We start from the raw sequence: 27,121 nt of genomic DNA, 5'->3' as shown, positions 1-27,121 counted from the left end.
ACATTTTGAAAAATTAATGTAAAAACGTGTGAGATGAAAATGGACAAACTAAAGGGTGTGCAATGTGTAGGGCCACTGAGTGGACATTCTGAACCTTGTTTGAAGTCACTAGGTCACATGACCAAGGAGCTATTGAAATTCTACATTTTGAAAAATTAATGTAAAACCATGTGAGATAGAAATGGACAAACTAAAGGGTGTGCAATATAGAAGGGTAGTCAGTGAAGATTCTGAACCTTGTTTGAAGTCAGTAGGTCACATGACTAAGGAGCTATTGAAATTTGAATGTAAAAAAAGTTTGTACTTTGTTTACGCTCCCTAACTAATTCAACTTGGAATACAAAATGCTGCTCACTTTTCCACATGTTTATTAGCTTTGGAAAGCGAATTAATGTCCAAATCATGAAAATTTGACCTGTGCAATGTTGTGCGCAATTTTTCCAACATCATGACACTTATTTGGAGTCTGTGGCTCCGTCGTATATCCAACTTGAAACTGTCTTTACCTCTGCATATTAAATGAGGAAACGCCCCCTATGGCACGTATATAATCAGTGTGGACTGAAAAGACCAACAATCGCAAATCCTCTGGAGAAGAGAACTGCTTAGAGGTAAGATGGAATTGCCAAAAAACAATAACACGTGGAACAGAATAAATCAATCATTTATAGCATGACTATCTTGTTGGCTATTTGGCTTGTTTTGCGCAGTTTCAACTGTCATGTTCTGTATTTAGATTGAGTGCTTTTCTATTGCCGTTAAGCTGCTTGCCACACAATTTGCCAATTTGCAAAGTGTATCCAGTTCAAAGCTATTTAGTTATTTTTTCTCTTCTGTGAAACGCTTAAAATTAGGAATATAACGTATGTTATCAAAACAACTTGTTAAGAATTTCAACATAATGATAACTACTTTTGTTGGCAGTCTTCACAGTCCAGGTCTCTTTTGAGAGACCAATTTATAACTAATATATTATTTTTCCACTAGCATTACTATATTTCCAAACTCCTTGCCAGGTTATTCTGGATAATGATAAATAACCAGTTAACCAATTTAAGAATGGGTTGTATGAAACAACATCCTAGGGAAGTTGAAAATTAGCGAAAATGTGAATAAAGTGAACTACACCGTTAAATGTGTAACTTTAATTGGTTATCTAAAGGTTAAAATAATACGATCTCGCAATTGTTTGGATATTTTTAGAGAAAAAACACAGACAGTACAAAAACATTAAAAATGATAGTGAAATTCGATTATTATTTTTTTAACTCTTAACGATGTCTAACATTAGTGGACCAAGTTTAATACTTTTATCATTAAGTTCATACAGTCCAATGTTTACTTTTCCATCTATCATCATTTTAAGTCAAAGAATAAGAACATTCTCCATTAATCATGGTTTTTATTCCAAGTTTATGATACCAGCCCTAAAAATGTTAAACACAATTAGATAATTTTGTGGTAACACTTTATAACGTCCAGTAATAAAACATTTGGAAAAAATGTGCAGTTTGCTCACAATGTATTAATCAATACTCCAATATTTGTAAGTGTTAGTAAGCTGGTTATTCACACATTTGTAAACAATTGTTTAATTATGTTTTAATGATTCATAAGATCATTCATAAGATGTTTAATGTAAGTCCTTATAAACCATTTACTAATAATTAATAAAGATTTTGCAGTCCCTAATCTGAAGTAAGCGTTATGTATTACTTTAAAAGTACTTTATAAATGTTTTGAGTGACCAGTGTAATTTCTCACAAAAAGATGGACATGTCATTGGTAGACATTCCAGCAGTACTTGATGCTCCTTAAGGTCTCAAAAATGTCCTAGAACATATCAAAGGTAATAAGTAAGGAAATGTATAAAATATTTTATTCACTAAAACTGTTGTAAAACAACTGTTGCAAGGACATGAAGAAGTGTTGTATTGCGAATGTTTTGCTAATGTATCACCTTGGAGAACACAAACTAATCATAAAACAGGGAAATGCAGCCTACACACAGGGGTTGCTATGGAGGAGTTGCTATGGAGGTCAGCTACTTCTCCTTTGCTAGCTAGCCAACGAAAGCTAACACACAATCACATCAAGCAGCTAAAATGACAGCAAATGTTATGCATTTTCTATTGCCATTTCTTTGGATATACCCATTATAATGATCCTGATAAATGAATTCGCCTTAGTTGAGAGAAGCTGTCAGTCTTATCATATGCATGGTATGGGGGAGATCGCAAAAAAAACCTGCCTAATTGTTGCACTGGTCAGAGAGGCATGCAGTAAGGTTTAGACAACCCCCAACTGTTGCAAACCAAATGCTAGCCTAGTAGCATGGATAAATATTGTCTAGACGCTTCTTTTCAGGGGAGATTACGTTTTTTAATTGCCTGGCTGGTCTGTGGGACAGTGGATGCGCATTGATAATTCAAATGGAACTGTTAACAGGCGTTACGGGATTGTGATGAATAACTCCCTGCTATCAAACAATCAGCATCCAGGATCCAAATAACCTGTTTTATAATGTTAAATATATTTTCTTAAACATCCTCTGTGTCGTGTGCTTTATTTTTTAAACATGTATATGTTTTATAGGACATTTTGAGACCTTAAGGAGCATCAGGTACTGCTGGAATGTCTACCAATGACATCATCCATCTTTTTGTGAGAAATTACACTGATCATTCAAAACGTTAATAAAGTCTTTATAAAGTATAATTACCGTAGAGCTTATTTTAGACTAGGGACTGCAAACTGACTGCTAATGTTTAGTAAATTGATTATAAAGACCTATACTAAACATCTTATGAATGATCTTATGAATCATTAATGCATCATTTAAAAGTTGTTTATAAATGTGTGAATAACTAGCTTAATAACAAATGTGGGAGTAATGATTAGTACATTGTGAGCACACAGTTTGTAAATTCCTTATACATGGTTTATTACCGAACTTTATTATAAAGTGATACCGATTTTGCTTCTTCGCAGCCTAAATAGAAATGTCAATAGTAAATAAGTTGTTATATATCCTTAGGATCCATGGCATCCAAGGAGCTCATCAAAGCTACAAGTAGCTTAACCAAGGCATCTCAATGCAGAGAGGACACTGCAATCCTTACTCAAGCTCATGCTAACTGGGAGAACTACTTGACTCCAGCCCCAATGTCAATAGCCTTCCTGGGTGAGCTAGTCTTCATCTCCTCCAACCAAGACTTCTCTATCAGGGATGGAAACCCAGAAGGCGGATTCAAGTTTATCAAATATCCTGATTCCTTCCGTGCCTGTCTCATGCAGGTGTGCAATTCAGGTTGGCGAGCCTTTAACCAAGCCCACAAGAACATGGACCAGATTTTCTTACACACACAAAATGTGCCAACCTACATCAAGAGAACTGTACAGATACTTCTCCAGAATGATGATGACCTTGTTAAAAGCCTTCTCCCTGATACATTAGATAGCATTGCCAACATATCAACCAACTGTGTAGAACTGGCCAAATCTGTTGAAAGTAAGTTCCTTGATGTCACTGAATTGATTACAGAGCTTCTAGAGACCTGCACATGCGCCAAACAGAAATATGGCAGTCACCTAAAAGAGGTTAGGAAGATGCTGGAGAACGAAAAATGCAAGAAAGCCATACTACAGAAGGAAAATAGACAAGCTGAAGAGGCATTTAAGAAACATGGCAAGCAGCTTGAAGAGGCTAATAAAAACTTCCAAAAGGCTATCGACTCCATGCCGTCAGGATGGGACATCATTGGAATGAACTTTGTAGAGGGATTCACCAATTCTATTATCTCTTTAGTTGGAGGAGCAACAAATGCCACAATTGCAGCAGACAGTAGTGATACACATACAAAATATGATACATCAGGAAGTCCAAAAGACATGTTTGCAACAAACAATATAGTTAGCAAGTCTTCTATACTTCTTGCTATTGCCCAATCCTTAGTTGGCCTTATTCAGAAGGACCAAATCGAATGGTCAAAGTTTTTAGATGAAAAGACAGGACAGTTGATTCCTGATTGGTTGAAGACACAAATCGAAGATGTGCTGTCAAACATAAAAGACGTAGACCAATGTCCCGCAAAACCTCAGGCAGAGAAAATTTGTGACCAGGGCATTACCATCTGCTCTGACCTAAGTGCATTGGCTCCTGAGGGCAAGCATGACGATGATGCCAAGAACAAAGAACTGATCCAGAGAATCAGGAAGCTAATGACCTCTGCACAGCAGTTTGATTCCTCAGGAAAAAAAGACACAAAAACATCTGCCTTTTTGTTAATCCGCCCAGAATGAGCAAAGTGCGAAGCGCAAGCTCAGGATCTGGAAGTCAGACCGCGACAGAAGATGCCCGCTTCCGCATAGAGCAGATGAAAATCCAGCTTGCAAATGCCAGGGAGATGTATGAAAAATCCCTGGGAAAAATGGAGGAAAAGAATAGAGTGCTAGCCGAAACCCTCAACAAAATGAGAAACCTTCATGTCGAGGGGATTGACTTTGACACCACCATCAAGATGCTGGCTGAAGGTCTAAGTGCAATGGGAGAGCTGCAGGAGAAATGGCATAAGATGGTGCAATTCTTCCAGATGGTGTCAAACATCATTGACACCTGTCTGAACACATCCTTGCAGGATTTAGTTAAAACAGCCAGGAAACCACACCTGAAGTATGACTCAAATATGTTCTTGAAGGATATGATATACCAACAGGCATTTCAAGCTTCCAACATTGCAAACCTGGTCAATATGATCTCTGGAACCTACACTGAGGTCTCCAGCAAGTACTTGATGGACAGAGTTGGCAGCCTAGGAAGACTCATGGCTTTGGATCCCAAAGACCCACATTTCAAAGATGAACGCCTAATATTGGCTGCATCTTGTGATGACGCCGAAAATGAAATCAAAGCTCTTGTCCTGAAGAACAAGGAGCTTTACAAGGCAAGGACCAAAGCAAGACTTGAGAAAATTGAAAATGAGCTAAATGCAGTATTACCCCCACCTTCTGAAAAGGAAACAAATAAACTGCGAGAGATAGTGGCCTCTGGATTCCAGGACAACCCCGAGGATATTGATCAGTTTGAATAAAGATTTCTGGAGTTGAGTATAATCAATCCCCCATCCCATGCCTTAAAGACGGTGTTTACACATGCAGCCCAATTCTGATATTTTGCCCATTTATTGGCGAAAGAGCTGATCTGATTGGTCACAAGACCAATTAGTGGAAAAATATCAGAATTGAGCTCTCTGTGTAAAATCAGTGCCTGGAACTGCTTTATGGAAACTAGCTGTGCCTTTGCCAAAAATCTGAATGTTTTATACATTTCTTGTTGTTGTTGCTGTTTTTGATAACATTTGGATAACATTCAAGTAGGCTACTGTATATCTTCCTATACTAATAATAGCCAATGAGAATATGATTAAGGCAGGAGACTGCAACTATATGATTATTGGTAATAAACCCTTATTCAAAAATAAAACTTTATAAAATGCCAAACCAATGACACGTGTCATGTAGATGCCCAGCCTTCATCTTCCATGGCTTAGTCTCTTAGTTTGTGGTCAACATTTTCTTTCTTGAATTATTGTATTATTTCTACTGATAAATCAATTTTAGTCCAATATTTGTTTTTTATTTCAATGACAAAAAACACTTATTTTCTTATTAAAGTAAGATACATTTTGCATGCGTGTGTGTTAAATCAATTGTGATCTGTTGTTTGTGGGGAGGATGTAGTTAAAAAGATCAACAATGTCACTGATGTTGAAATTATTGCTTACTGCATGTTCAATAAAGTCAAGTGTTAAAGCTGCGGTATCAGTTGTAATTGGTGATCAGTTCTATTCAGACAGTATACTGGTTTGAGCCAAACTGCCAAACTGCCATGCTCATCCATCATGAAAGTGTCTCCGTCCTCTTCAGCTGTCATTGTTCTCATTGGACACTCAGCTATCCAGCGGCCTCAAGCCTACTTGGCCATCACTGCAAGGCCAGTATTGTTGATGGGGCACCTTGTCTATTGTAATGGTCGTTCTTTAGTAATCAGTATCTGTGAGTTCAACCCTGTATCATCAGAACGCCAATATTGGTTCCCTGCTTTCGAAAAGTCAGTCGTAACAACAAACAGTAATCATTGTGGCAGTAGTAACAATAGCCATAGCAATAGTGTTAGATACATGGTAGTGAATTCTGCATTATAGTATTACGATATTTAGTCCCCACACATTTTTGATCTGCAAATACAATCCTGCTATATGTCATAGAGAAAGGGACTGGGGGTTGTTAAGCACAGAAACTGGTCAGGGCCCAAACTGAACCCACACATACAGCTATCCATTTAAGTAACTTGGCATAACAAGGCTCTTCAGACACAGTATCACTCCACTGCATTCACAACTGCAATTGTTGCCTTATTTCTGTTCCCATATGCAGCTCTAATGTTTAGTCAGGACTCACGTGGGTTTCAACTCCATTATGAAAAGCTTCCATGTGACTTGTAAGCCTCTCTTGTGTTCCCCTTACCCATGTTACGCACAAACAACAACCTCCCCAGTATCTGGTAATAAGGGGTAGAAAGTTCGCTCTAATCCTTTAATACTCCCCAACACACATGCACGCACATGCGTACATGCACACACACCATTCGGAGACTCAAAAACTTTCCAGAATTTCCCTCATTCTTTGTATTTGGAGGAGAGGTAGCGTTAGTTTCAGCTTTCTTATTCACAGGCTCCCATCCTTTTGCATGGACCACTTTTTTACTGTGGACTCGAAAATAATCTGGAAGGTATCTTGCTGGTGTAGAAGATTCCTATTATTTCACTGTTAGTTTATAGGGTGTTTTTCACTGAGGCAACTGAAGCACTGGAATGGAGTCTGGAGTCAACAGCACAGGGGAGGTCATTCCCTATGGAGGAAAGAGTGCCTTTTCACAATTGGAGCACAACATAGTGGCGGCATACCTTATCACTGCAGGTACAAATGCACTGCATAGCCTCCACAACACCGTCAATCAACTGAATTATTTTAGGATAGGTAATGGCGTTTTGTCGTTTGTTTGTCATGTTTTTCTGTGTGTTTATGTGTTTCTCAGATTTATTTATAAGCTACTGTAACTGCTATTATAATTATTTTCCAACATAATTCATAATTGTTGTGATGATAAAACATCTCCCTCTGTGATAGATTTTAGATGATGGATTGGTGATGTCTTCTTTGATTGATTTATACAGTACTGTACACTCTTCATTCATGCCTGACTGAATAATATACCTTTGTAGTGTCTCTCCCTTGGTGTGACAAGTTATGAGGGAATATTAGTCATAAAATGTAATACTACTGTTACAATCTATAAAAGTGATTGAGAGATACTTCAACATGGATTGATGATTGCTATAGCAGTGGTATCACTGGGAAACCAAAATGGTAATTTTTTTGCAAAGGTGCAGCTGTCAAATAGATTCGTCCTCTCTCCCCTCTGTATGGTAAATCACCTGACATGACCTCTGCACTTCATCAGTGTGTGTGGGCCAAAGCTGTCTCTTGTCTCTGGGTGCTGTTAGCATTTCTCAATGAGGCCCACCCCACACAGTCCTTTTCATTCATAAGAGGCAAGTCTAGCTCTGGCACACTCTTACAGCTCAGGCGGCTGGTGTCATTATGTAACAAGTAGGCCTACAAAGCAAGTGTGGCCTTTTGAAATAAGTTTTCCCCATGAGTTGGCATTAATTTACCTGTGAAACAGTCTTGCTCAACTATTGTTGGGCAAGCATCACTTGAATCGCTGCTCTGTCTGGTATAGCTAGGCCTGAGATTCTAGTCTGATTCACAAGAACAGAATGTGTTTTTTATGGGGGGGACCAGAAGGGACAATTTCCGGGAATAATAAAGATGACACCAGAGCCATTACATTGAGTAGGCTGAGTAGGCTAACACCCATTTATCAGAAACAGAGGTGGATTGGCCATCTGGCCATTCTGCAAGATGTCAGATGGGCTGGACCATTATTTTGTTGGTTGGGCTGGTTGTAAAAAATGGAAAATGAAAACAGTTACACGGCCAGCAGGCCATGGGCCTGTTAAGATCATTTTTTATGATTTTTGCTAAATTTCTCCGTTATAATAATATACAATGAGCCTTCGAATGATCGGTTTTCTGAGCTCACACAATGTCACGGGCGTCGTAGGGATTGGACCAAAACGCAGCGGGAACGTGTAAACTCATCTTATTTTATTAAAGAAGGAAAACAAAAAGAAACACGTATACAAAAATAACAAACAACACTAAACAGTCCCGTCAGGTGCACGAACACAAAACAGGAAATAACTACCCACAAATCCCATAGAAAAAAACACCCCTCTTAAATAGGACCTTCAATTAGAAGCAACGAGGAGCAGCTGCTTCCAATTGAAGGTCAACCCAATAAACACCACATAGAAATAGACATACTAGAACTAACATAGAAATAGACTAACAAGAACATAGCCCAACAAACCCCGAAACACTCTAAACAAACACCCCCTGCCACGCCCTGACCAAACTACAATAACAAACAACCTCTTTTACTGGTCAGGACGTGACACACAAACTCACATTCAAAGTTAGACGCGGCATTAGCAAAGAGACCTGCTCCGACTCTGTCATCAATTAGACAGCCAAGATAACGGATAATAAGAAACGGAAAGTTGCTGCCGATAAACTTAGAAAGAGCACATTCTACATTGTCACCTCACTCAAAATGTCCTATTTTTGTTTAAAGTGCATTATCCTCATGATTCCTGTAATGAAAGTGTCTGCCCTGCCGCTGTGCCTGTTTTGCTGGGGCCTGCTGCTGTGATGAGTGAAGCACTCACCTCCTCCTATACGCTCGAGAAAAATGCGTTCTGATTGTATAATATTTCTAAATGCAATTGCAGGAAAAACATGGCTTTGGAAGCTTCTCAACTTTCAATATTCAGCTCAATAGCAACTATTTTACAACCAAGATATTTGATTTGGCTTTGAGATATGGATCTGCAAGCGTGCACAAAATGCGCAATGGCTATTAGGAGGGCAGAGGCCAGTAGGTCTCACGGGTAATAGCCTACAACTGCAACGTTTTTTTAGGACATTACATTTACTGTTGGATGAATACATGGCTACTAGCAGTGGGTATTATATTTAGAGTTAGCAATCTAGTTAATATGTTTTGAGTTTCTACTTCCTCAGCTGTTGAACCCCAAATTAATTAGCCTATGATTTAAATTAGTGCACATAAAGATGTATCTAATTCATCTCTATTGAACTAAAATAATCTGTAAATTCTGTAGTCCTATGTTGACAGGGTAACACATATGACAGGCCCTAATTTGCAAAATAGCCTAAGTCGTTAGCTTGGTGGCTCGCCCAGTGATCTGGGCTGGTTTGGATAAAATACCAGGGCCGAATTCTTGTCCCAGTCCGGCCCTGATCAGAAAACATAAACATTTCAAGCTTAGGTTTCTCTTCACCAGGTGTCATCAGTTTGGCCAGCAACATTGTGGTACTGGTGATGTTTGTCAAGTTCAAGGAGCTGCGAAATGCCACCAATGCCATCATCATCAACCTGGCCTTCACTGACATTGGAGTGGCCGGCATCGGCTATCCCATGTCTGCTGCCTCTGACCTCCACGGGAGCTGGAAGTTTGGCTACACTGGATGTCAGGTAGGTGTAATGAGCCCACTGTGGTAGTCAATGGTACTGTTTGAATGAACCTGCCATTTGTAAAACTTGAAGAAAAAAATATTTGTACACTATGAAAATGTACGAAATAAAATCAGGCAAACTTCATATGCTTTATATTAACTCTATATCAAGTGCAGGAAAACGGACTTAACGTTTGCTGGATTGGTTTGAACTGCCCCTCAGTACAACAGTGTTTAACACCTCACATGGCCAAGCCAAAAATAGCATTTCTTAGAACATTTTCTAGACTTCTCTAATGATCTGAGATTAAGATGTTTAGGAGGTGCTGTGTGAAATCAGGAATTCGGTGCCATGTGACACTAATCTGGGGCTGAAGCCTTCAGTTTGAGAACCATATATTGGACATGAGGTGGGCTGGTGAAATTGACAATGGCCTTCTGATTAGATATGCTGACTGAGGCCCAAGTCCAGTCTGTGGTTATGTTGAGGGCTCCCAAGTTGCATCTCAATAGTGTAAACAGACTTCCTCTTAATCTCCTTTAGTATCCACTCAATTTCACCTGTTCTTTGATTTCAGACCACGTGAAACCAATGTTTTAATCCTGCTAAACAGATTCTGAAATGAGGGATGCTGCTCACTGTTTTCCCCTCCAGATCTATGCAGCTCTGAACATCTTCTTTGGGATGGCCAGTATTGGACTGCTGACTGTGGTGGCCATTGACCGCTATCTAACCATCTGTAGACCTGACATAGGTATTTACAGTCTTCTATTACTTTCCATGGAGGTTTGTAGTTCATCTGTCCGTAGTCTCTTGGTAGTAGCTACTATTGGCTTGGTAAAAGATAGGCTAATCGCTGTGAACTGACAAGAGCCTAAAACATCTGCATAACCGCTAAACCATTTCCCTGCTTTTCCTACTGTTCTCCAGGGCAGAAGATGACCACCCGCTCATACACACTCCTCATTCTGGCTGCATGGCTCAACGCAGTTTTTTGGTCGTCCATGCCCGTGGTGGGTTGGGCCGGCTATGCCCCTGACCCAACTGGTGCCACCTGCACCATCAACTGGAGAAATAATGATGCGTGAGTTGGGACGTTCTTAAAATAACTTTGGGTCATTTCAAGGATTATATGGCATGAAGATAAAATGAATATTATGTCATTAATCATATACAGTGACTCTTTTCCAGGGGCTTTGTCTCCTACACCATGGCAGTAATCGCTGTGAACTTCCTCATCCCTTTGTCAATGATGTTCTACTGCTACTACAGTGTGTCTGTCACCATGAAGAGATACAAAGCCAGCAACCGCTTGGACAGCATTAACATGGACTGGTCAGACCAGATGGATGTGACTAAGGTAAGCCAGTGTTTCTCCATCCAGTCCTGTGTGTTCACATGTTTCTTCTTCTAGCCCAGCTTTGCCTCTCAATATGGACCATTTTAACCTCACAGTTTGACTGACACGCAGGATTCTAGGATTCTATGGTTATAACAATCTGCAGAAGGTTATGTACAGTATATTACATCTACATGAATCTTTCTCTCTGATCTGTCGTTGCTGACTAGATGTCGATAGTGATGATTGTCATGTTCCTGGTGGCGTGGTCGCCGTACTCCATAGTGTGCCTATGGGCGTCCTTTGGGGACCCCAAAAAGATTCCTGCTCCCATGGCTATCATCGGTCCTCTCTTTGCCAAGTCCTCCACCTTCTACAACCCCTGCATCTACGTTATTGCCAACAAAAAGTAAGCTTTCGCCCGTTCTTCTTGTTGATCCCACTTTAGAGTAAGTGACCATAATACCTGTGTATTTAAAGTGTAATTACAGTATAGGTACACACTGTATTGTAGTTACAACCTATTAACGTCCTGTCCTTGTGGACTTTCTATTCAGGTTCAGAAGAGCGATCACAGGAATGCTCCGATGTCAAACCCGACAACAGATCACCATCAACAACCAGGTTCCCATGACGATTTCCCAGCTCCCTTTGACCCAATGAGGGAGGATTGCTAGATGTTACATTCTATGATGATTTTATTCCCCCAAACTCTTTGATTACACTTGTCATTGAGTATACTGTTAGAGGATGGGATACGTGTAAGCAAGTTTAAAAGATCCCACCCTACCAAGCTTTCTAGACCCTATCAGTGGTCATGAGAGAACTGGAAAATACTAAATTCAAGAGTACTGAGGTACATACCAAGTCACCCATTATTTATAGGTACCTCAAAATATACAAAAGTCATTTTATGTAATTAGAGACACATTAGACATCATCAACCTTACAGCTTTGCCCTACATTGCTGTACATCAATGAAGAGTCTGTCCAATACCAGTGTTTCTGGACCACGTGGGTAGGTGCTTCTATATTAACTGGATTTTATTTTGATATGTTGGGATTTACCATGTAAATTGCTCTTTTTATGACATTCTAGCCATTGTAGTCCCGATGTGTTTTACTTTGCTGTAATATTAGCATAAACAAACAATAAAGTATGTTTGTGTACAACATTATGCTTTCTTTATTTTCTTTCCTGTGGCAACACTCATCCAGACTGCATATACACTTCTTTTTTTCTAATACAGTTCTACATTCTACAAAGTATATACATTTGTAAACTTTGCATTGTTTGAAACATTATTTAGAAATACATCTGTACATATAGATCAATATATCTGACCCGAGATTAAAAGTAATCATGGTTATTTGGATATGACATCTCAAATTCTTTCCAAGCACTTAATAAGAAATGAAATATTTGTGTGTCAAAATGTTTTTTTTATTTGTCCTTCCTTAATTTAAAACAAATATACTGTAGGTAATGCAAGAAAGGTACTAAGTACTGTAAAGTGATTCCACTTGAGTAAAGATAAAGTGGCTCACTGAGTTACAATCACATCAGAAGTGTTTGATTAGCACAGCAGCACATCAGGACAGAGGGACTTGATTCTTGATTTAGAAAGGCAGTCCTGTGGCGTGATTTCACTGCTGTTGAATTAATTAATGAATGAATGGAAACAGCATGAAGGTTTTTTATTTGGATTAGGCATGAGTTCATTAGTCTTATGTTGACCTGATGTCATCAGTAGGCGACATTGCTCTCCAGCCAAGAGCTGATCTCTGCCTTGTTTCTCCTGACCCACTCGATGTTGTTCCTCACTGTCTCTAGAGCTTGCTGCCTAGGCATCTCCCCAGCCCCGGCATTAGGGTTCAGCTTGAAAAAGTGTACCATCTAAAACACAACCACACAGTCAACACAGTCAGTCATAAAAAGACACAATCCACAACATAGAGCACGGTCAATCTGAAATTCAAGCACACCAGTGCTAGTCTCAATTTAAGTGGTATATTGTTTGATTTACTTATTCTAATTCTATGAGTAGAATGTCCCTGTTCTAACCTGCCACAGCTGTAGCTCTGTATTGTAGGTGGTGCTGATTCTGGTCAGCAGGCGCCCCAGGCTCCTGTCATTGATAGTGTATCTGTAACAAAACAAAAGGAAATTGAAAACTGTCACAGTATTTACATGATTCATTCACTCTAGGCTCAGTTGCTACTGATTCAGTAAATTGACTTACAGCATTCCATTCAGTCACTATCACTTCAATGACTCTGGACTCAGTAACTCTCCATTCAGACTCAGACAAGTGACTCAGAGAATGGGCTCACCTGTTCACTAGGTAGTCCCAGTTGAGGGTGACCCAGTCCCAGGCCATGGTCTTGCCGTAGCGATTCAGAGAGACATATTGGACCACAGTGAACAGATCCTGAGTCCTCACAATACTCTCATCTTTGGAAACCTCCAGTAAGCTGAAAAACAACACAATTCTAACAAGCAGCATTATCTCAAGTCATATCTAGCTAAATAAACTTAAATGTTTGCCAGAAACAATTTTGCACACTCATACCAACAAATGTACTGGGGTTCTAGTAATAACTTTTCACTGGATTATGTTTAAAAGCAATTTTGAATAACTCATGTAAAAATAATTTATAAAGATAATTGATGTTTTTTATTTACTTGAACAAAAGAGTGATGTTCTCCACGGATGCCAATCCATACAGGAGCTTGTCCTTCTCTTGGGCCAAGGTCTCTGTTTTGTACCTCTCAAACATTAAGTTCCACTTCGCCTCAGTGCCTGAGTTCCTCATGCCATAGCGATACACCAACAGGCGCAGGTTCACCCCAACACTGCTGGAGGTCAAAGGTCATGTTATCATTAGGGCTTAGTGGGATAAACATGCTTTTAGGAATAGGAATGCTAATAAAGTAGTTAGTTGTGTCCATCAGTTTAGGCCTAACATTAGCATGTACTGCAGCTGGATTAGTAAGTAGATCATGTGTCATTTAATGATTTAATTCAAGACTAATATTTACCTGATGTTTCCTGAGATCCATTGGTCAAATAAAACAGATGCCTCATTTAGCATTTCCTGGTCGCCCATTTGACAAGCAATTCCCAGGACTGTCTCACGCAACAGCCTATACAAAACCCATATAGACAATACAGTTCACGATCAATATCCAGCAAAAACACCCATGATCTATCAAATAAAGTAGATTGTCTCTCCTTGTTTTACCTATCTCTCTGGCTTCCCTTGTCGTCCCATCCCAGCTGCCTGGAGATAGTCTGCACATGCTCACGGAATAATTTCTGTAGGGGAAATAAGCGACTGGACATGACTAGTCTATTCCTGAAACTTCCTTAGGGAGTATCCCCCAAAACACCCCACCAGGGACCTGGAGCTAAACAAAGGACATGTTTTAGACCTATTCACTAGTTTATATTATTATCTCATACGTACAGGTAACTGACAAAGTAACCCTTAAAAAAATATTTGTTGAGGCTAACTTCCCGCAGGTTTGAGGCAAATTTGATGCAACTAAATAGTCTGCCACAAAATGTTGCCAAAAGTTTGCAATGTTTGTCACTAGTGGTGAATCTGCTGCAAACCTTTGGCAACAATAATATTTATTGGCACTAGTGGCAAACAGTTCACCAGAGGTTTTTTTCTGGCAGACAATTCTCTCAAGATTCTACTTGAATTTATGGCAACAAGTTCCAAGACCAGTAACCGTTGATGACCAATCAGGGGGATTAGAAACATCTGTTGGAAAATGGAAACCAAGCAATCTAGCTAGGTAGCTACCAGTTGTCCTGTGAGTGTCTAACTTACTAATTAGACTTCCTAATGAACTTTAACATTTTATTAGCTAAATTATGCCTAGTTAGCAATGTCACGTTTTATGGGATAGAGTGAAACATTTTGTTGATACCAGTTTCAATCTGTCAGCGCCACTGACTGGCCAGCGCTTAGCTAAATAACGTTAGCTATCATATTTTTGCACAATTATTGTGATAGCTAGCTAGCTACATTGCTGTCTTAAGACCAATACGCATGTCAATATGTTAGTGTCCAGGTTCAGTAGCATGTTAGCTGGCACAACAGCTAAGCTAAGGTAGCAACAACATGAGTTGATATGACATCAGTAAAACTTAACTTTTGCAGATGGATAGATACTCTTCCCCAACCCGTGGTGTTGAAAAAAAGCTAGGAGGAGGATGCAACAACACCCTGGAAATATAGTTGTAGTGCAATCACTAATACAACTTTTAGAGTGATAAATGAGTGTATTGTCTACAAGATTGATAAGGTGAGCAAATGCATGTATTCTCAAATGTAGCCCATTCATTCTTTGTAACAATTAGATTTGAATTGCTTTGAACTAGTGGTAGCTAGCTCATCTTGATACTGTTGTTACTTCTATCATTCTAGAAGCAATCAGTTATAAGGCAAAAATACAGATTGAGGCCTTCAATCAAACTGAGGACGGAGAAATGTGTGTGCACCAGAAAGGTCAAAGCTTCTTGCATGCATGGCTTTAAGATGTAAGTTACACAAAAAATAAATCTGGGTTGTTTTGATGACCCAATTGTTGCGTTGCAGGCATTGGGTCAATAGTTGAGTTGTTATGTTTCACTATATTGGATACTCCAATATATTGGTATCACTCCACGGTGGAGGGATACATCCGAGGTGAGGATTTACTGCCGTGTACACCTGTGTCACGGCTGGGGTCCGCCCCTATATATAGACCCCATGGCCTCGACACACGTTCTCTTTCAGTTTCTCGGCGGACGTCCGTATGACTTGAGGTACAATCTTTCTGAAGTTCGCTTGGTAAGTCACTGGTAAGTGTAATATCTTACGTGGAAGTATACTAATTGGCTGTTTGCAGCCTGGAGCAGCTGGCCAGCCCCTCTTGGGTGCTCCACTCGCTGCGCGCGGTTGATCTGTGTCTTCCACCCGTGGTTTGTCGTGTTTTTGTTTCGTTAGCGTCACACTACGACTTCGTGTGCATCCATTGGGGTACCGACTCCAATTCCAGTGCCGGCCCCCCATCCTTCAGGGTCCTTTGTGTCACCACTGTGCCAACCCCCTGAAGAAGAAAACCCTGTGGCTGGAGATCTCATCACTCCTGGACAAGGGTGCCATCCGCAGGATCGAGACATCAGAACGGCTAGGTGGGTTCTACTCCACTTATTTTGTGGTCCCAAAAAGAGATGGAGGGTTTCGACCAATTCTGTACCTCCGCAACCTCAATGGGTACTTGAAGGTACTGAGGTTCCACATGCTGTCCCTGGCCTGTGTGTTGCAGGCCGTGTCCCGGGACCAGTGGTTTGTGACACTGGACTTGAGGGATGCGTACGTCCATGTTCCTGTTCACCCAGCTCATTGGCAGCACCTCTGATTTGCTTTCGAAGGGAGGGCTTGCGAATTCATGGTTATTCCCTTCGGCCTCTCCTTGGCACCCCGCACTTTCACAAAATGCATGGACGCTGTCCTGGTACCTCTCACGCCCCGAGGGTTGTTGATCCTCAATTACCTGGACGATTGGTTGATTTGTGCCCCGAACAGGACCCAGGTCCTGTCAGAGACATGCTCCTGACCCACATCGGCAGGCTGGGCATTACTGTAAACGACAAGAAGAGTCATCTGACGCCCACCCAGAGGGTGGCCTTCATTGGCATGGAACTGGACTCAGTCCTCATGAGAGCATGCCTGCCCGCCAGAAGGGTTCAGGCGATCTTATCTTGCCTCGACCACTTTCGGCAGGGGTGAGTGGTATCTGCCCTAACCTGCCAACGCCTGTTGGGCTTGCTGATGGCGGCCTCATTGTTGATTCCCCTGGGCCTGCTCAATCTCCGGCCTCTTCAACAGTGGTTCAACTCCCACTGGCTGCACCCGAAGCGCCACTGCCAGATGCGGGTGACCACACAGTGCCTCAGGGCATTGTTGAGGTGGCGCTGTCACTCCTTTCTCTCAGGTCAGGTGGAGATGCTGAGGATATGCTGCCGGGAGCTGGTCAGCACAGACGCCTCCCAGATCGGCTGGGGGGTGTGGCCATGGGAAGGTCGGCCAGCGGCTGTTGGCTATGCACTTGGAGTGGCAGGCACATCAATACACTAGATGTCAGAGCTGTACTGCTGGCCCTGCAGTCTTTCCTTCCACATCTGAAGGGAAGACATGTCCTGGTGAGAATGGACAACACCACAGTGGTGGTTGATACAGCAACCATCAGGGTGGACTGAGGTCCCACCGCCTCCATCTTATGACACGGAAGCTCCTTCTCTAGGCTCAGGGAAGTCTAGCGTCTCTACACGCAGCGCACGTACCTGGTATCCTGAATGTGGCAGTGGATATGCTCTCGAGGGAGGGCCCGCCACCTTGGGACTGTAGCCTACATCCCGAGGTGGTGCAGCACCTGTGGGACAAGTTCGGGGGGGCGCAGCTGGACCTGTTTGCCTCCCTGGACAATGCACACTGCCCCCTGTGGTACTCCATGTCAGAGCCACCAGGGCCCCTGGGCTTGGATGCTCTGGCTCACAATTGGCCAGGCCTGGAGCTTTATGCATTCCCCCATTTTCTCCTGATCCAGGCTGTGCTGGACAGGACCAGGATGGCAGAGCATAATCTGCTTCTGGTGGCCTCATACTGGCCCAGACAACCCTGGTTCAGCCTTCTCCTGTCCCTGTTGTCTGGGACACCTTGGCAACTTCCCCTGAGACAGGACCTGCTGTCTCAGGCCGGGGGAACTCTGTGGCATCCAAGGCCACACCGACCTCAGTCTGTGGGCTTGGCCACTGAACGGCACCAAGTTAGGATCACAGGAGGGTGTAATGAACACCATGCAGAGCGCAAAGGCACCTGCTACAACCGTGGCACACCAGTTGCGCTGGCGGTTGTTCTGCTCTCGGTGTACTGGTATTGAGGTGGTGCCCGAGTCATGCGGGGTGCAGTATGTCCTCCAATACCTGCAGTCTCGTTTGGATGAGGGCTTAGCAGCCTCTACACAGAGGGTATTTGGCTGCTATGGACAGGCCAGTGGGGCGCCATCCCTTGTTCTCCAGGTTTATGAAAGGGGTTCGTCGCCTGCGTCCAGCTAGGACCCACTCATTGGCGAGCTGGATGTGGTTTTGGCTGCTTTGGCAAAGCCGCCATTCGAACCTTTGGAGACTGCCTCCCTGAAACACCTCTCTATGAAGGAGGCTTTCTTAGTAGCGATTACTTCCATGAAGAGGGTGGGTGAACTCCATGCTCTTTCGGTAAGTTCTGAGTGGTCCCGGATGGACCCCGGGGGGAAGAGTACATCTCTCCGCCCCAACCCTTTATTCCTCCCGAAGGTTCTGTCAGACAGGCATGTGAACATCCCTTTTATCCTGTCTGCTTACGACCCCCCGGCAGTGGCGGGGGAGTCTGGGCCTCCCTCCGGCATGCTGTGCCCTGTGAGGGCACTGGCTGCCTATGTGGAGCGGACACAGTCAGTGATAACAACAGACCAGCTCTTTGTCTGCTATGGTGAGAGAGTCCTGGGGGCTGGGATATCAAAGCAGAGGCTCTCTCACTGGATCGTGGACACGATTTCAACAGCACACCGCCTGGCTGGCAGGCCAGTACTGGGATCTGTGGTGGCACATTCAACACGAGGAGTGGCTGCATCCTGGGCTCTACTGAGAGGAGTGCCCCTCGCTAATATCTGTGCTGCGGCCAGCTGGGCTTCCTTTTGCACCTTTGCTAGGTACTATCGGGTAAATGTGGCACCTCCCTCTGCGGTTGGTTCAGCGGTCCTGGGCATCGCCTCCCCTTCCTGGGACTGTGCTGGGACCCCCCTTCCACATTGACGGCCCCTGCATCTCGGTCCCGCGCTGGGACTTCGCCGCTGGCTGGCCAGGTACCTCTAGCACCGACTAAGTCTGGTACCGGTATACCAATATATTGGAGTGATCCAATATAGTGAAACAAAACGAAGGTTACGTATGTGAGCTATATGGATCACTCCAATCCGTTACGGTGCTAGAGGCGTCTCAAAAATGATGTAGAGAATGTGTGTCGCGGCCATGGGTTCTATATATAGGGGCGGACCCCAGCCGTGACACAGGTGTACGCGGGAGTAAATCTGTAAATCCTCACCTCGGCTGTATCCCTCCGCCGCAGAGTGATACCAATATACCAATATATTGGAGTGATCCAAATAGCTCACACAACCGTGGTTACATACTTAACCTTAATTTTCTGTAAAAACAGCAAGGTTGGGTTGTTGGTGCTGTGTTATTAAAGGTTCTATTATGGCAGTGCTATAATATTTTAGAATGTACAGTTGAAGTCAGAAGTTTAGATACACCTAGGTTGGAGTCATTAAAACTCGTTTTTCAACCACTCCACAAATTTCTGGTTAACAAACTACAGTTTTGGCAAGTCGATTAGGATATCTACTTTGTGCATGACACAAGTAATTTTCCAACAATTGTTTACAGACATATTATTTTACTTATAATTCACTGTATCACAATTCCAGTGGGTCAGAAGTTTACATACACTAAGTTGACTGTGCCTTTAAACAGCTTGGAAAATTCCAGAAAATGATGTCATGGCTTTAGAAGCTTCTGATAGGCTAATTGACATCATTTGAGTCAATTGGAGGTGTACCCGTGGATGTATTTCAAGGCCTACCTTCGAACTCAGTGTCTCTTTGCTTGACATCAAGGGAAATTCCAAAGAAAATCAGCCAAGACCTCAGAATTTTCTTTTAGATCTCCACAAGTCTGGTTCATCCGTGGGAGCCATTTCCAAATTCCTGAAGGTACCACGTTCATCTCTACAAACAAACGCAGCCGTCATACCGCTCAGGAAGGAGATGCGTTCTGTCTCCTAGAGATGAACGTACTTTGGTGCGAAAAGTGCAAAAGACCTTGTGAAGATGCTGGAGGAAACAGGTACCAAAGTATCTTTATCCACAGTAAAACGAGTCCTACATCGACATAACCTGAGAGGCTGCTCAGCAAGGAAGAAGCCACTGCTCCAAAACCGCCATAAAAAAGCCAGACTATGGTTTGCAACTGCACATGGGGATAAAGATGGTGCTTTTTGGAGAAATGTCCTCTGGTCTGATGAAACAAAAATAGAAATGTTTGGCCATAATGACCATCGTTATGTTTGGAGGAAAAAGGCGGAGACTTGCAAGCCGAAGAACATCATCCCAACCGTGAAGCATGGTGGTGGCAGCATCATGTTGTGGGGTTGCTTTGCTGTAGGAGGGACTGGCGCACTTCACAAAATGGACGGCATCATGAGGTTGTGTGGATATATTGAAGCAACATCTCAAGACATCAGTCAGGAAGTTAAAGCTTGGTTGCAAATGGGTCTTCCAAATGGACAATGACCCCAAGCATACTTCCAAAGTTGTGGCAAAATGGCTTAAGGACAACAAAGTCAAGGTATTGGAGTGGCCATCACAAAGCCCTGACCTAAATCCTATAGAAAATTTGGGGGCAGAACTGGAAAAAGCGTGTGCGAGCAAGGAGGCCTACAAACCTGACTCAGTTACACCAGCTCTGTCAGGAGGAATGGGCCAAAATTCACCCAACTTATTGTGGGAAGCTTGTGGAAGGCTACTTGAAACGTTTGACCCGAGTTAACCAATTTAAAAAGGCAATGCTACCGAATACTAATTTAGTGTATGTAAACTTCTGACCCACTGGGAATGTGATGAAAGAAATAAAAGCTGAAATAAATCTGTTATTCTGGCATTTCACATTCTTAAAATAAAGTGGTGATCCTAACTGACCTGAGACAGGGAATTTTTACTAGGATTAAATGTCAGGAATTGTGAAAAACTGAGTATAAATGTATTTGGCTAAGGTGTATGTAAGCTTCCGACTTCAACTGTGCCTATAAATAGTAAAACCAGAGAAACTGATAATTTTGCAGTAGTCTACAGAGCTGTATATGTATATGTACAGTGCATTCAGAAAGTATTCAGACTCCGTTTTCTACATTTTGTTATGTTACAGCCTTATTCTAAAATGTATTAAATACATGTTCCCCCTCTTCAATCTACACCCAATACCCCATATAGACAAAGCGAAAACAGATTTTTAGAAACGTTTCCTAATTTATACAAATAAAATCAATAACTACCTTATTTACATAAGTATTCAGACCCTTTGCTATGAGACACAAAATTGAGCTCAGGTGCATCCTGTTTCCATTGATGATCCTTGAAATATTTCTACAAACTTGAATGGAGTCCACCTGTGGTGAATTCAATTGATTTGACATGATTTGGAAAGGCACACACCTGTCTATATAAGGTCCCACAGTTGGCAGTGCATGTCATAGCAAAAATCAAGCCATAAGGTCGAAGGAATTGTCCGTAGAGCTCCAAGAGACGATTTGCGTCGAGGCACAGACCTGGGGAAGAATACCAATAAAAATTCTGCAGCATTCAAGGTCCCCAAGAACACAGTAGCCTCCATCATTCTTAAATGGAAGAAGTTTGGAACTACCAAGACTCTTCCAAGAGCTGGCCGCCCGGCTAAACTGAGCAATCAGGGGAGAAGGGCTTTGGTTAGTGAAGTGACCAAGAACCCGATGGTCATTCTGACAGAGCTCCAGAGTACCTCTGTGGAGATGGGAGAACCTTCCAGAAGGAAAACCATCTCTGCAGCACTCCACCAATCAGGCCTTTATGGTAAAGTATTCAGACGTAAGCTATTCCTCAGTAAAAGGCACATGACAACCCGCTTGGACTAAAGGACTCTCAGACCATGAGAAACAAGATTCTCTCGTCTGATGAAACCAAGATTGAACTCTTTAGCATGAATGCCAAGCCTAACATCTGAAGGAAACCTGGCACCATCCCTATGGTGAAGCATGGTGGGGGCAGCATCATGTTTTGGGGATATTTTTCAGCGGCAGGCACTGGGAGACTAGTCAGGATAGAGGGAAAGATGAACAGTCCAAAGTTTCAGTGAGATCCTTGATGAAAACCAGCTCCAGAGCGCTCAGGACCTGAGACTGGGTCAAAGGTTCACCTTTCAACAGGACAACGACCCTAAGCACACAGCCAAGACAACGCAGGAGTGGCTTCGGGACAAGTCTCTGAATGTCCTTGAGTGGCCCAGCCAGAGCCCGGACTTGAACCCGATCGAACATCTCTGGAGAGTCCCGAAAATAGCTGTGCAGCAACGCTCCCCATCCAACCTGACCGAGCTTGAGAGGATTTCCAGAGAAGAATGGGAGAAACTCCCCAAATACAGGTGTGCCAAGCTTGTAGCCTCATACCCAAGAAGACTCGAGGCTGTAATCACTGCCAAAGGTGCTTCAACAAAGTACTGAGTAAAGGATCAGAATGCTTATGTTAATGTGATATTTCATATTTTTTATTTTTTTTTATAAATGTGCATAAACAATCTTAAACCTGTTTTTGGTTTGTCATTACAGGGTATTGTGTGTAGATTGAGGGAAAAACTCAATTTAATCAATTTTAGAATAAGGCTGTAACGTATAAGGCTGTAACGGATAAAGTCATAGGGTCTGAATACTTTCAGAATGCTCTGTTACTATGATGGGCAGGCCTTTATTTTGGCTACCATGGCCATGCCTCCATAGGATGACAATGCCCCCATCCACAGGGATGAGTGATCACTGAATGGTTTGATGAGCATGAAAACTATCTTAACCATATGCCATGGTCGTCTGTCACCAGATCTCAACCCAATTGAACACTTATGGGAGATTCTGGAGCGGTGTCTGAGACAGCGTTTTTCAGCACCATCAACAAAACACCAAATTATGGAATTTCTCGTGGAAGAATGTTGTTACATCCCTTCAATAGAGTGCCAGACACTTGTAGAATCTATGCCAAGGCACAATGAAACTGTTCTGTCTCGTGGTGCCCAATGCCCTATTTAGACACTTTATGTTGGTGTTTCCTTTATTTTGGCAGTTACCTGTATGAGCAAACTCCCAAGATTATTATTATTTTGTGTGTGTTCTAGTTGGCCAGCGGAGGGCATAATTCACCTGTAAAAAATATATATATATACAAAAATTAAGTGGAAAACAGACCCACCTGGAATTTAGGGTAAAGAACAGTGTCATCAGACAACATGTCTCGCACATAGGCAATGGAAGAAGACACACGTTCCCAGACGATGTACTCAGTCTCATTGGTCAGGTATTTTGTCAGGTTGAATGCATTTCCATAATCGACAACATCTGCCCTGATGAGGCCGATAAGAACAAGACATTTCATCACAGTTTTCTAACGCTCAGAGCAACTGAATTGACAGATGTACTTGAAGTGAATGTCGGTAATGTTGGTTTACCTTCCCAGAGCAAAGACATCATCTATGTAACTGCATCGGTCAGCAGCGTCAAACTCCTGGTAAAGAAAGTGTCCTGCCGATTAAGATAAGTGCAACCTATAAACTGGTAAGATTAAAACTTAATATTACCTCTGATACTATAGTAGCAGTTTTATTGATATTTACCTTGTGATTTGTTTGAAGCTGTTGACTAATGGTGCTCCACATGCTGTCATGGTGATTGACTCTGTAGAATCCGATATGGTCGTTATTGATCTTCAGGAGTCCATCCGTAGCAGGGAAATAGTCAGCTAAGACTTGCTCTAGATATTAGTGTGAGAGACAAACATGTACGACTTCAATTTAATGAAATACATGTCACCAGAGGCTGGAACTGTACTTTTAAAAAGGTCAAGCAAAGTGTTTGGACAGAAGTATTTTTACCTGAACTGGACTTGTTGAACATGATGGACATATTCTTATTACTATCCACTGAGTGCCACTTAACAGGGATGGTCCACTTGTAGCTAAAAGAAAAGCATAGCCTTTTAAGGATTTACAGTTTTATCCTAAGAAATATAGCTGACTTCCATCGGGAAATCAACCAACGATCACAAAGGGACTTAATAGTGCGTTGAATCACTGACCTGAGTGGTGAGGGTGGCTGGGTGGTATCAGCATTGGGGTCCAACAGGAATCTGCGCTGGGTGAGTTTGGTCTGAGTACCGGCAGTAGACAGGTCCAATACCGGGTAGCCCATCTGTTTGGTCCATGTGTCCATCACATCTGCCACAGGCAACCCACTCACCTGCAACCCAAAAATGTTAGTGTGTAACACACAAGTACACTAGATGTAGTGAAATATTAACAATAATATCAACTTTGATATTTTGAAACTACTATGACTAAATTAGATATGACAAACATACGTTAGCAAGGGATGCCCAAAAGTTGGCTGTTTTGGCATTCTGAAAATGGAAATCCTTCAAGTATTTCTGTTGAAGGGAGAGAAAAACAGGTTACCATCCATAGATTTTATGATAAACAAAATGCAAGCTACGTATCTGACAGTAATCATAATTTTCATTCAACAGGGAAGTAATTGCATGTCCCTAACACTCACTATTACCAAATTATTCTGCTATTGACTGAATAGGGATCAAGAGACTTGGTGTAGGGATACTTCTATCCACTTTACGTCAAATTAAATGGATTCTTACTCGACAACCATCTCGGAAGTTGTCTCGACCCAACCAGTCCTCCACCATCCTGAGAATTGATGCCCCCTACAGGAAGATGTTTGGAACAAATTTCAAGACAAATTTAATTGAAGTACATTTTATTTCATCCCATGTAATAGGGTGAAACGTGGCGGTTTTAGATTACCTTGTTGTAGGATATACCATCAAACACAGAGGTAATCTCAGCCGGAGTTGACACATCCACAATGATTGGATGGGAGGTGACGAGGGCATCGTCCACCATGACAGGAAGTACATCACTGATGATCATGATGTCACGCTGGTAAAGACAGAGACCGAAGTAGATGTAGAATGTATTGATAACCAGAGTTGGGATTAAAACAATTCCATTTCAAATCACTCAATTCAGGATCTGTCAGATGGACTCACCATTCCCCAGAGAGGCTCAGCCTTCTCTACACCGATGTACTCAAAGAAACTGGCAAAGCCCTCATTTAGCCAAAGGTCATCCCACCAATCCATGGTCACAATGTTCCCAAACCACTGCAGGAAAATACAACATGCAAAGTTCTTACAGCTGAATTTATTTCAAAACAAGTGTGTATGAGTGAGAGTGTGACAGGGTTAGGAAAATGTGGCGCCGGATATTTGACCGGCAACATTTTAATTTACCGGACATTTATGAAATCTGCCAGACCCATATGCATTGGGTACGTAACCTGATTAGGGCATCCACCCACGGTGGCAAGATTTATTTTATTTTATTTATTTTATTACAAACATGTTGGATGCATTCGCTGTTTGTTTTGGTTTTGCTTCAGATTATTTTGTGCCCAATAGAAATTAAGTAAATAATGTATTGTGTCATTTTGGAGTCACTTATATTGTAAATAAGAATATAATGTTTCTAAACACTATTACATTAATGTGGATGCTGCCATGGCTATGGATAGTCTTGAATGAATCGTGAATAATTATGAGTGAGAATGTTAGATGAACAAATATCATACCCCAAAGACATGCTAACCTCTCACCATTACAATAGCACTTTTGGAGGGTATGATATTTATCCCTCTAACTTTCTCACTCATAGCAATTCACAATTCATTCAGGATTATCCAAAGTGATGGAGTACAGAGCCAAAACAAAGAATTTGTCACTGTCCAAAAACTTTTGGAGTTCACTGTAAATACATTTTCATGCACACAAAATATCAAAACATTCAGTGTAACACTCTACAGCTCTGCATACAATATAAAACACAGAACAAAGCTACAGGCACAATATGAACAAATAAAACCCACAATTTCTACTGGTATTTACCAGGTATTTAGTAAATTCAAGTCCTACCGAACAAGCTTTTTCACATTCACCTTAAACAATTATCTTATGACATATCCTTGTGTGGATTTACATGCTTGTTTTATTGCTACTGATTGAATATGACAGTGTTTTACATGTAGTTCACTACTCTCCAGTGTTGGAGAGTAGTGAACTACATGTAGTCCAACTAGTAATTAAACAACATTTTACTGTAGCTCGGTACTAGTTGAACCAAATACTAATCTTGTTAGTGTTTTCAGTAGTTAATGACTTGTTTTGCCATGTAGTGGTGTAGCTAACTACTGGAACTACACACTACTTGTTTTGCTAAAATAAAATATGGGTGAAGTATAAGGCAAGTATCAGACCTTCCTAATTCTCACTTGAAACATTTTATCTGTGTTTATTAGGCTAAATTACACATTCCGTTAACATCTGACCCCAGATTGATATTTTCTTGAAATTTGTAGTCTATGACATTTCAGATTTAGATATGATAATATTTCACTAAGTGGCTTGGATGTAGTGAACATTTTTTTCAAAATAGCTTTACTTAGGTAAACTAGTTTTCTTAAGGGTAGCTTTAGTGTAGCTTAACTTCTTCCAGTGTGAAGTAATTGGTAAACTATGATTTCAGAAAAGCTTCCAACACTATTTATTACTTTATGATTTGATCACTGTCTGAACTGCACATTGTGATCCAGATTGTTTAACCTGGTATCTGAGCAATTCGTATTATTCTGTACTTAACTCAGAGACACTCCATTTAGTATGGTATGTTAAGTTTCGTGTGGTATGTATTAATTTGTGGATGTCCATCCCCAATTTCATATGATATGTTACGAATTACAATTCATATTATGTTATGAACTTGAAAAACGTACAATATGTTATGAATATGTAAAACGTGACGCCAACAGAAATGGTCACCTCGCTTCGAGTCCTTAGGAAACTATGTAGTATTTTGTTTTTTTTATGTATTATTTCCAGAAAATCTTAAGAGTTATTACATACAGCCATGAAGACCTATTGGATACAAGAGAAACGTCAACTTACCAACATTATGACCAGGAATACGACTTTCCCGAAGCGGATCCTTTGTTCGGACCACCACCCATGACAGTGGATCTAATCCCAGAAGCCGACCCAAAACAACGTCGCTGCAGAAGAGGCAGACGGAGCGGCCTCCTGGTCAGGCTCCGTAGGCGTGCACACCGCCCAACGCTTCAGAGTATACTACTCACCAATGTCCAGTCTCTTAACAACAAGGTAG

General features: G+C 41.7%; 2 protein-coding genes and 1 pseudogene across 4 annotated transcripts in view; 2 read left to right on the top strand and 1 right to left on the bottom strand.

Annotated features, from left to right (window-relative positions):
* The first annotated feature begins 523 nt into the window (after nucleotides 1-523).
* LOC123744610 (uncharacterized) lies at nucleotides 524-5,815 on the top strand (annotated as a pseudogene). The gene is made up of 2 exons (XR_006770979.1): nucleotides 524-611; nucleotides 3,038-5,815. The product of XR_006770979.1 is annotated as an uncharacterized protein (transcript).
* An 850-nt stretch (nucleotides 5,816-6,665) lies between these two features.
* Nucleotides 6,666-12,181, top strand: rrh (retinal pigment epithelium-derived rhodopsin homolog). The gene is made up of 7 exons (XM_014210623.2): nucleotides 6,666-6,978; nucleotides 9,495-9,685; nucleotides 10,322-10,421; nucleotides 10,598-10,751; nucleotides 10,859-11,027; nucleotides 11,237-11,415; nucleotides 11,564-12,181. The coding sequence occupies exons 1-7, from the start codon at nucleotides 6,873-6,875 to the stop codon at nucleotides 11,667-11,669; spliced, it is 1,005 nt and encodes a 334-aa protein (XP_014066098.1). The 5' UTR covers nucleotides 6,666-6,872; the 3' UTR covers nucleotides 11,670-12,181.
* LOC106610934 (glutamyl aminopeptidase) overlaps nucleotides 12,169-27,121 on the bottom strand; it is a 27,077-nt gene continuing 12,124 nt past the window's right edge. Inside the window, exons 6-20 of one of the 2 annotated variants that reach the window (XM_014210622.2) lie at nucleotides 24,955-25,068; nucleotides 24,710-24,844; nucleotides 24,544-24,609; nucleotides 24,253-24,318; nucleotides 23,971-24,131; nucleotides 23,768-23,850; nucleotides 23,510-23,646; nucleotides 23,345-23,400; nucleotides 23,089-23,239; nucleotides 14,253-14,326; nucleotides 14,050-14,154; nucleotides 13,693-13,863; nucleotides 13,341-13,481; nucleotides 13,072-13,153; nucleotides 12,169-12,903 (exon numbers count right to left, since the gene is read on the bottom strand). In XM_014210622.2, coding sequence (XP_014066097.1) covers nucleotides 12,754-12,903; nucleotides 13,072-13,153; nucleotides 13,341-13,481; nucleotides 13,693-13,863; nucleotides 14,050-14,154; nucleotides 14,253-14,326; nucleotides 23,089-23,239; nucleotides 23,345-23,400; nucleotides 23,510-23,646; nucleotides 23,768-23,850; nucleotides 23,971-24,131; nucleotides 24,253-24,318; nucleotides 24,544-24,609; nucleotides 24,710-24,844; nucleotides 24,955-25,068 — 1,692 coding nt within the window. In that variant the 3' untranslated portion in view covers nucleotides 12,169-12,753. Of the gene's footprint in view, nucleotides 12,904-13,071; nucleotides 13,154-13,340; nucleotides 13,482-13,692; nucleotides 13,867-14,049; nucleotides 14,155-14,252; nucleotides 14,327-23,088; nucleotides 23,240-23,344; nucleotides 23,401-23,509; nucleotides 23,647-23,767; nucleotides 23,851-23,970; nucleotides 24,132-24,252; nucleotides 24,319-24,543; nucleotides 24,610-24,709; nucleotides 24,845-24,954; nucleotides 25,069-27,121 lie in introns of both variants that reach the window. The other variant, XM_014210620.2, reaches the window with a different exon arrangement.

This window comes from Salmo salar, chromosome ssa09 (assembly GCF_905237065.1).
Source record: "Salmo salar chromosome ssa09, Ssal_v3.1, whole genome shotgun sequence".
In the NCBI taxonomy this organism is placed as follows: domain Eukaryota; kingdom Metazoa; phylum Chordata; class Actinopteri; order Salmoniformes; family Salmonidae; genus Salmo; species Salmo salar.
Note: the sequence above shows the minus strand (reverse complement) of the source record. Positions and strands in the feature narration are given on the sequence as shown.

Bases quoted from the DNA above. Each gene is read 5' to 3' on its own strand.
- rrh (XM_014210623.2), top strand. From the start codon at position 6,873: ATGGAGTCTGGAGTCAACAGCACAGGGGAGGTCATTCCCTATGGAGGA. The intron at 9,686-10,321 runs GTAGGTGTAATG...TTTCCCCTCCAG, and splicing joins TTGGCTACACTGGATGTCAG to ATCTATGCAGCTCTGAACAT. The intron at 10,752-10,858 runs GTGAGTTGGGAC...ACTCTTTTCCAG, and splicing joins AACTGGAGAAATAATGATGC to GGGCTTTGTCTCCTACACCA.